Below are 9,778 nucleotides of genomic sequence, written 5' to 3' on the forward strand. Positions count from 1 at the left end.
ATCCCTGGGTGACTCAGCGGGGTTTAGCGCCTGCCTTTGGCCCAGGGCGCAATCCTGGAGTTCCGGGGTGGAGTCCGCGTCGGTTCCTGGCATCGAGCCTGCTTCTCCCTCTGCCTGTGTCTCTGCCTTTCTCTATGTCTATCATGAATAAATAAATAAAATCTTTTAATAAAATAATAAACAAGGGAACTATGATATGAGAATAGACTGATTAGTTAAGCAGAATAACATCTATACAAATGCCTAAGTATATGTGCCATATATTATGTGATAAAGACAATATGTCAAAACACTGCAGATAAAATGGATTATAGATAACTATATTCATAAGATAAAAATATAGAAGTAAAATCTGTGTTTTTTATCACTCATGATGTTTTCATGTCTATGAATGTCAATATTTTTCCTCTTATTTTAATCATGTGGGAAACAGAAAAGTTAGAAAGAATAATATAGCATGTATCCATATATTCACAATATAGATTTTTAAAAAATTGCAAAAAGTATAATATCCTCCTGTGTAACTTATTTTCATTGTATTTCTCTTTCTTATCCTCAAGGATGAATTGTTTCATGTAAATCCCTTAACATTTTAAACTTCTCAATATAGTTACGACATAAAAGTGAATCCTAATTTAATGAATGCCGTGACATATTTTTAAGCTCTTTACAATTGGTGCTATGGAATGCCATTTGATAATTTTTCACAACTTTATATTTGTGAGATACATTCAGAATGAAGCATGCAGGTCTGGTGAAGTGTTCCTTAGTGCTATAAAAAGATATTTTTCCCTACTCAGTAGAAGTACGATTATATGCACCTATATACTTAAAAGAGTGGATACCATATTTAATTAATGTAAGTATTTGAATGAAGATGTTATACTTTATTCACTGATGCTACTTTGCTGAGTACCTAGCTCATTGAAAATTATTGATAGGTATAATGTTATCAATATTCTTATGTCATGCTGTCTCCCTGCATTCTTGACTAGCTACATGATTTAGTTGTTTTATAAAAGTTATAAACACATCTGCCTTAGTCTGTTTTGTTGGCTGTAAAGTATGAGACCTGCTATGGCCAATCAGACTAGGAGCCACAGAGGCGTGTGCTCCCCGACGTCTCCAAGTGGAACGTGCCATGAGAAGGGAAGTAGAAGTTTAGAGACCAGGCCTCACAGTGAGTTAAATCAGGGAAGGTTTCTGAGAGGGACTGGGCCATAGATTGAGATTACGCCAATAACCAAGCAGAAAAGAGTGAGAGAGGCATCTTTCCTTGGAGCCTTCTTTCCTTGACAGATCCTTGTCGGTTAGGAGACAGTCCTCATTCTTTCCTTTTTGAAGTCCTGTCTCTGGGACTCAAAGGACCTCACTTTTATTATTATTTTTTTTTATTTATTTTTTTTTTATTTTTATTTATTTATTTATTTATTTATTTTAATTAATTTTTATTGGTGTTCAATTTACCAACATACAGAAAAACACCCAGTGCTCATCCCGTCAAGTGTCCACCTCAGTGCCCGTCACCCATTCCCCTCCAACACCCGCCCTCCTCCCCCCTTCCACCACCCCTAGTTCGTTTCCCCGAGTTAGGAATATTACTCAGCGATTAGAAACGACAAATACCCACCATTTGCTTCAACGTGGATGGAACTGGAGGGTATTATGCTGAGTGAAATAAGTCAATCGGAGAAGGACAAGCAGTGTATGTTCTCATTCATTTGGGGAATATAAATAATAGTGAAAGGGAATATAAAGGAAGGGAGAAGAAATGTTGGGAAATATCAGGAAGGGAGACAGAACATAAAGACTCCTAACTCGGGGACCTCACTTTTAGAAGGGACATAAATATTAGGATCATCTAACTGTCTTCATCTCAGAAGAATTTTAGAATGTGGACACACCTAAGAGAAGATAAAAAAATTCTATGATAATTAAAAAGAACATTCTTTCTTCTATTCCCTCTTTACCTATCACCGTTTTATTAAAGACCAACTAATTTTGTGTGTTTTCTTAATTACAATTTGCATTTCTCATATCCTACACACGTTTGCTGCTTCATACAAATAGTCAATGTAGTTTAAAAATGTATTGGTAATGTTATTATGAGATTGAATTACTAAAAAAAGGATTTTCTTTGAATTTGAAGCCACACAAATGATTTTGTGCCAATATGAAATGGATCCTAAGAATTTTATTATGGATTAAAATACATAAAAACATTATCATAATGTATTCCCATCTGTGTAAACTGTAATTCTATGTTCCATAGAAGATGGGTGAAGGTGCCCTTGTTATCTGCAGGCTGCATTTTTTTCTTAACTTCACTTAGTAATTAACCAAAAATTAGACTATCCTACGACCAGATTTACAATGATCTTCAACGGTAGCATCCATCCAGATGTCATGACCAAATCCTAGTTTTAGGATTCTAGACTTTCCGGACCTCAAAGTATGGGTCTGTTAGAGTAGGCTTGAATTTCATAATAATTTTCTATCAGGCAATATATTTATTTAATTTCCAAAGCATTTCCCATAAAAGATATACTGAATAGCTATAAATTGCTAATGTGAGCCAGACATGATTCTGGGTGCTTTACATATGGACAAATCTGTGAAGTAGGCACTATCATGATTCCTATTTTCCTAAAGACTCATGGTTGGATTTAACTGTCTACTTTCATTTCTTCTACTTTATTTTTAACTCTGTATAGTCGACATACAGCATTATATTCATTTCAGGTGATTCAACAATTCCATGTATTACTCACTGCTCATAAAAAGAAGGATACTCTGAATCCCCTTCACCTATTTCTCCCATCCACAACCCATGACCCTTCTTGGGTAACCAGCAGTTTTTTCCCCTATAATTAAGAGTGTGGAAAGTGAATTCATTAAGGTTACAGGATGCAAAATCAATGTGCAGAAATCTGTTACATTTCTCTATACTAATTATGAAGAGTAAGAAGAGGAATTGAAGAACACAATCCCATTTGCAGTTGCACCAACTATAATAAAATATCTAGGAATAAACTTAACCACGCACTCGAAAGACCTGTACTCTGAAAACTATAAAACATCGGTGAACGATTGAAGAGGACACACACACACAAAAAAAATATAATTCTATGCTCAGGGACTGGAAGGGAAATGCGCTTAGAGTTTCATACAGTTTGCACTTATTAACAATTTGTTAGATAACCTCTCAGAATACCTACATACAAAATTGATTGGTTTTGCCCCGAATATTGGATTTAAACCAATGGCAGACATTCAAATGAAAGAGGATGAAAGGAGACTAATATAAGTTGAAATCATCTTTTTTTTCACCTGTCAATTATTGCTTCAATTTTCTCTCATCAAATTCTAGGCACGTGGCTCAGTAATCCAAAGTGGAACTTCCCTGAGGTCAGACCACCTCTGATATACCTCTGCTACATGTAACTGCTATCAATGGCCCACAGTTCACAGCAGAATCTAGTGAAGTGTGATAGAGTTTCCTTCTGTTGCCATCGGCAGAGTTTTACATGACTTGTTTGACTATACTCGTATTCTTTTATCAACTATTTGAATTAATATTAAATACTCATGTTCTACCCTCGCTCTTGCACACATGTGATAAGGTGTTAAATTTCCAATATCTTCCATTCAACTATAGTATAAAAATGATGAGAACTTCCTAATAATCCCCAATATGGAAACAGGAGTTTTTGTGTGTTTGTTTGTTTCTTTTGCATTGGACTTCACAAGTTTAAACAATTTAGCAAAAACAGAAAGTAATGCCTGTCAAAAACTAAAGTAGTGTTCAGTGGAACAAGAGGCCCTCCGTCGGTGGTGCATATTCAAACTATCGATTTCTCATTATGGATACCTATATGGATATATATGTATATATGTGTGTGTGTACACATCTATGTAAATGTCTAAATATCTTTCTCTCTCCTCTCCATTTACCTACACCAAGAGAAACATTATCGCCACAGAATCGAGTATTCACCTGTTTCATAGGTACTGGCATGTAAGACTCCAAGAACAAAGAACATGATATTTGAAAACAATCAGGCAAAATTCTACCAGAGACACCCGGTAGATTAGTAGCTTTAGCTTGCTAATGGGAACTCAATACATCTAAGAAGTTGTAAAGATGTTAGCATCTTCTCGGGTGTATTGTTGTATTAAGAGAACCACAGGACAGAAATTTTAGGAACCCAACTTCAAAGCAGTGGTCCTTTAAGAGGAAGCCAAAATACTCACCTCAATATCCATTTTAAACTCATAGAGGGGAGGTTTGGAAAAAGTGTATTCAGCCTCTTAATGGGGAATCTTTGTCACACCAGCAGAAATGAACTCTTTAAAAACGCAAACTACACAAGCTCACAAAGCTACCTTGGACACTCAGATGCGAATAAAGAATATCACCGCAATTCCCACAAGCATCTATGCTCCCGCAAACACTTGGAAGCACTCAGGAGAGGCTGGTAGTGGTGCTTTCACTTCTGTCAAAATGGAGCATGAGCTCAGCATGGATCAAGTTCACAGCCAAAGGAAAATGCTGGAAGTGCTTCAGGAAAAGGAGCCCTGAAGCAAGAGAGGAAACAGTCTTTCTCATAATTATAGGACACTGGGATCAAAGGAGGGCCACTCCAGCTTCATTTGCCTATAGTCTCATTTTCCTGAGCCTATTTGGCTACGTTTTTGTTGAATGCCATTTCACATGGATAGGAAAATATGATTTATCAAGAAATAAAATAGAAACAACCAGGACCTAGTGAATTAAGAAAAAATTAAAAGTATGCGCTCCCGTTGTCCATGCCAGGGACAAGCAAACTCATTCTATTGGCTACAAGACAGAGAGGAAAAGGTAAAATAAAAAAATAACTTCAAGTAAAATATCAAAGCCAGATACACATCTGTATATAGATGGGAGAGTCATACCCGTGAAAATCAGAACAGTATCCTCATTTTTATGTATATATTCATTACTATTTCAGAAATATAAGGCAATTATAGGTATACATATCACATGCCCAAAGGGATGATTCCAGAAGTGACATTACATGGAAATGGAGACAATTTTACATCCTGCTGTGTATCCTAAGACACTCGATTCCCTTTCTGAGCGCATGAATTATTTTAACAGGAACAATATAATTTGGCACAGCAAACAGAAGTAACATTCTTATTTAGTCCTGTGTGATACGGTAAATTCAGAAAAATATAATTTACAGAGAACCATGTACATTTATAGAAGCTCTTTATGGAGCTCTTTAAAATATTTTTATGGAATATTTTTAGAGAATACCAGCTAAGTTTACCTCAGTTAATTATAACTGTCGAAATTGACTTAATCATAATAAAGATAGATAATTATGTGGTTACAGCTTAAAGTTAAAATAACAATTCTGTTGGATGCGTTCAAGGGGGGAGCTCCTATAATCTCAAAACAAATCCACAGGCTTCAGGTGAGGTCTCAGTCATGTGGACTGTTTCAGCAGATAAACTCCATGCCACTGCCTAATGCCCTTGGTCACACATGCTATTCAGCCACCGGTGCTGGGACCACTTCCAGGCAGGTGTGATCAGATAGTAGACATCAGGTGACACCTAGTACCTGGAGCTCCTAGCCATGCAGCCTCCCTACTCCATGCCATGGACACCAGCCCCAGCTCTGCTGTCATGCATACAGCCTCGAATGACTAGAGTTGAGGACATGAGTACACAGGAGCCACGGGTAAAATCCTCTCTACTCTTGAAGACAACAATTCTGAAATGCATTTCCTAAAGCGCTTCAGCTGGTCCTGGCAATGTTGGACACCAGTATCCTCTAGTCCTGTGCAACTCGATAAAAAAAAAAAAAAAAAAAAAAAATCCCTGTATTGGCTTTACTTTTTTCCAGCTTTCACTTGACCTGTTGTGCACACCCATCCTGTGCGATCGCTTGTCTCAAGAAACTGCCCATATGCAAGCTGTGTCTTAGGCCGTGCTTTCTGGGGCACCCAGCTTACACTCCCCAGTGGTGAAATTTCTAGTTCTTCTGTGCCAGGAACTCAGACTCCAGTGACAGTGGTTGCCGCACTCACAGTTTAACAGGAGTGATTTATTTTAATAAAACATTGTATATTAATTCACAGAAATATTTATAATTTTTTACTTGGTTGTTAAGACACATCAAGGCTCAAGTTCTCCAAATACAATGGAGAAAAGGAACATGAAATGAACTGGCCTTTGTTCAGATTAGAATACCTGACAGAAAGCAGAATGTGTTTTGTATGTGACTAAAATATCAAATGTATGAATATCCTTCTAGTTTTTCACCCTAGGTAACATTCTATAAAGTTGATGGAAAACTAGTCAGTTCACATGTGATTCCTCGGTCAGTTTTCCAGTACGGCTAGGGGAGGGGAAATTAAGCCCATCCTACAGGAAGAACCATCAATCACAGATGAATAACACTTGTAAAAAAAGGAAAAAAGTCCAGTGAGAAATGCAGACAGGATTGGGCTCCCTTCCATTGGCATCTCTGATTTTCTAGCTCCCCATAATTTTCCTGAAACACCTGCTACTGCCAGCATTCCACATACATTACTCCTAGTGAATTGTGTTCAGGCATTAATAAAGCTTTAGTCCGTAATTTCAGTGAAACAAAAAAAATGGATTTTCATGTTTATAGAGTAGCTCATGAAAAAATAAACAGAAAAATATTTACAGCAAGTGGACTTTCTTCTGTACCTGAAATCCCTTCAAACCAGATGAAAAGGACGACACTCCAGATCTGAGCAAACAGCCTTCTGCTGCCACAGCTCCTCAGCCCAATGAGTGCCCCGACGTGTTTACTCTCTGCTACTTATTTGTCAATTAAATTATTAACCATAAAGCACTCTGCTCAGGGTTTTGTTTTGGTTTGAATGCCGTTTATATTGTGGGAGGATTCAATGTATGACCATAGGACTCCTTACTGACATGCAAGAACCTATTCCTCACCCACACTGCCCTTGTTTCTTTGATTCATAGAAAAGGCAGTGGCTATACAATCCTCATAGTTCCTCAAGAACATTGTCCCCTTAGTCCAAGTTCTGAAATGTCCTAGCTCTCTGACTCCTTGGTATTGAAATGTTCAGCGTTCTGCAAATGTTTCTTGCTATTTCTTCCAGCAGGCACAACATTAAAGAAATTTCACATATTTCCCTAGAGTGGATGAACTGTAGAAGTCTCCTCTAAATGGTGGCCATCTGGAATTAAGGAGAGGCATCTTCTTCACTAAAGTCTGCCTCATATGTTAGTTCTACAATAAGATGGAAACGCTAGGATCTTTCTGCTTCAAATATCACACAACTTCTAATACTTGCCATTGCGTTCACATCAATTCTTTAGAGGTGGAAACAATGTCCTGTGAATGGAACAAATTCCATCAACTGGGCACAGGGTCTGAATTCCACAGGTGCACAGGTTCAGGACATCTTCATGGGCACCCACAGAAATTTCTTTGCAGAGGTCTGTAATCATAGAGTTCCAGATAAAACAGGCTTTTGGGACAAAAACCATTAACAGGACATTTTCAGAAATTCTCTTTGCTAAGAGAATCTTACCAAACAGTGAATCAAATGAGAGGAGAAGGAGAGAGGACTCTGGGAGGTTTTTTTCTAATATAAAATTAAGTCAAATGCTTAGAAACCTTTAAGCTCAGGAGCTTTTCCATTTCCCTTTTCCTCTGAACTGTCTTTGAATGATACAGATTTTGTCTCTATGCATATTCTTTGGTTCTTCATGGATACAACAAAGTCTTCTATACTAAGTAAATGTCAGCCAGCAGAGGAAATAATGGAGTAACTATAAATATCATCTTGTCCTTTCCTTGTTTCTTCCTGCTGTCCCCAAACTAAACCTCCCACTTCCCCTTACACACTCAAATATAAATGCCCGCTCACTCCCATCGCACTTTGACTCTACATGGCAAGTTGGCAGGCAAGTCATTGTGTGCTATATGTTACTTGCGACGGGAAACATTCCATCTTCCTTCCCACATTTTCATCAGGTGTTCTTGTCTAAAATCCTTTCACAAAGATGATCGCTTATAAACTCACCCACCACCATGCCGACAATGCAGAAAATTTATCATTATTTTTATTTCACAGGAATGACAGCCATCATTTGGAGTAACTGACAGCTAAGAGGTCCCCTGTGATTTAGCCTCCAAGTCTGAGGATTCAGGTAGTCAATCTGATGGTATGACACATTTCTGCCACTAACCAATACTCCAGGAACTGCCTCTACTTGACATGATTTCCTCATACCCACCAGTGCTATATAATTAGAAAGGATTCTGACCATGGTTGCTGATTATGTGCTCCTTCATCCAGTACCCATATTTGGTCAGTTTTTCCCGAAACTCCTTGGTTTTCACTGCATAAATAATAGGATTGAGCATCGGAGGTATAAGGAAGTAGAGGTTTCCAAGAATGGTGTGCACATGGGGTGGAATTCCCCTGCCAAAGCGGTGAGTGAGAAAAGAGAACAGTGAGGGAGTATAGTAGAGAAGCATGACAACAATGTGTGCAGTGCAGGTGTTGACGGCTTTGTGGTGGGCTTCCTTAGAAGACAGCCTCAGGACAGCCTGGATGATAAGCACATAAGAGGAGGCAATAGCTGAGATGTCTAGCCCGGCAACCAACAAGGCCACCACTAGACCATATATCCGGTTGACTGTGGTGTCCACACACACCATCTTCACCACAGCCATGTGTTCACAGTACGTGGTGGGGATGACATGATTCGCATGAAAAGGCATCTTCTGGAGGAGGACAGGCATGGGCAGAATGAAAAGGATGGCTCTTACTAAACCCACTAAGCCAATGAGCCCAATGCGACTATTGGAAAGGATGGTGGCATAGCGCAGGGGCTCACAGATGGCTACATAGCGGTCAAAGGCCATGGTCATCAGAATGGCAGACTGCATGACCGATATGGAGTGAATGAAGAACAGTTGGACCAGACAGCCCACATAGCTGATCTCACTGTGTCTAAACCAGAAGATGCATAGCACTTTGGGAATGGTGGTAGTGGACATGCCCAGGTCTGTGAGGGCCAACATGCAGAGGAGCAGGAACATGGGCTTGTGCAGGGAGCGCTCTGTGCAGATGATGAAGATGATGGTGCAGTTCCCAAGGATGGTGATGAAGTACATGGAACAGAAGGGGATAGAGATCCATCTGTGTTTGTCCTCCATCCCGGGAATGCCTTGGAGAATGAAGAAAGGAGGATGGCCTAGGGAGGCATTGCACACAGTCATGGTGTCACCCTGGTGTAATAGTTGAGAAGAACCATAAAACACTCATGAGCCTCAAACTTGAAAGAATTCAGGGTTAGAAAGTTAAACAAAAAAAGTGGAGTGGATAAGGTACACAAATAATTTTGATATTAAGGCGATATATATTATATATCATAGTTTAATATTATATATTATACATCATGCTCTAAATTTACAGTAACAATAACATGTTCTTACCATATTAAGTCTCTTAGAATATATACATTTGGAATATTTTTATTAACAATGCACTTATCAATTTTCATCTATGAAGCATGTCATTAAGTAAATAAAAATATTTATGTGTGTTTTTGAATATGTATCCCCTTTAAGAATGGAACTTCATGGATGTGAGACAAAAATCAGCAGAAATACCAAAACCATGACAAAATATTCAATATCACTCTGAGTAAACAAAGGATGAAATCAGCCAACAAGGAGCTTTTCAGAAACAAAATAGCTTAAATGCTTACA

The 9,778-nt window shown here is 38.4% G+C and overlaps 1 protein-coding gene across 1 annotated transcript; it reads right to left on the reverse strand.

Annotated features, from left to right (window-relative positions):
* Positions 1 to 8,308: 8,308 nt before the first annotated feature.
* LOC112911795 (olfactory receptor 52D1-like) lies at positions 8,309 to 9,286 on the reverse strand. Its single transcript, XM_025988469.2, has one exon. The coding sequence runs from the start codon at positions 9,284 to 9,286 to the stop codon at positions 8,309 to 8,311; it is 978 nt and encodes a 325-aa protein (XP_025844254.2).
* Positions 9,287 to 9,778: the final 492 nt, after the last annotated feature.

This window comes from Vulpes vulpes, chromosome 11, assembly GCF_048418805.1.
Source record: "Vulpes vulpes isolate BD-2025 chromosome 11, VulVul3, whole genome shotgun sequence".
Lineage (NCBI taxonomy): Eukaryota > Metazoa > Chordata > Mammalia > Carnivora > Canidae > Vulpes > Vulpes vulpes.

What these genes read in the sequence shown, in the direction of transcription:
- LOC112911795 (XM_025988469.2), bottom strand. Translation starts at nt 9,286, where the DNA reads ATGACTGTGTGCAATGCCTCCCTAGGCCATCCTCCTTTCTTCATTCTC.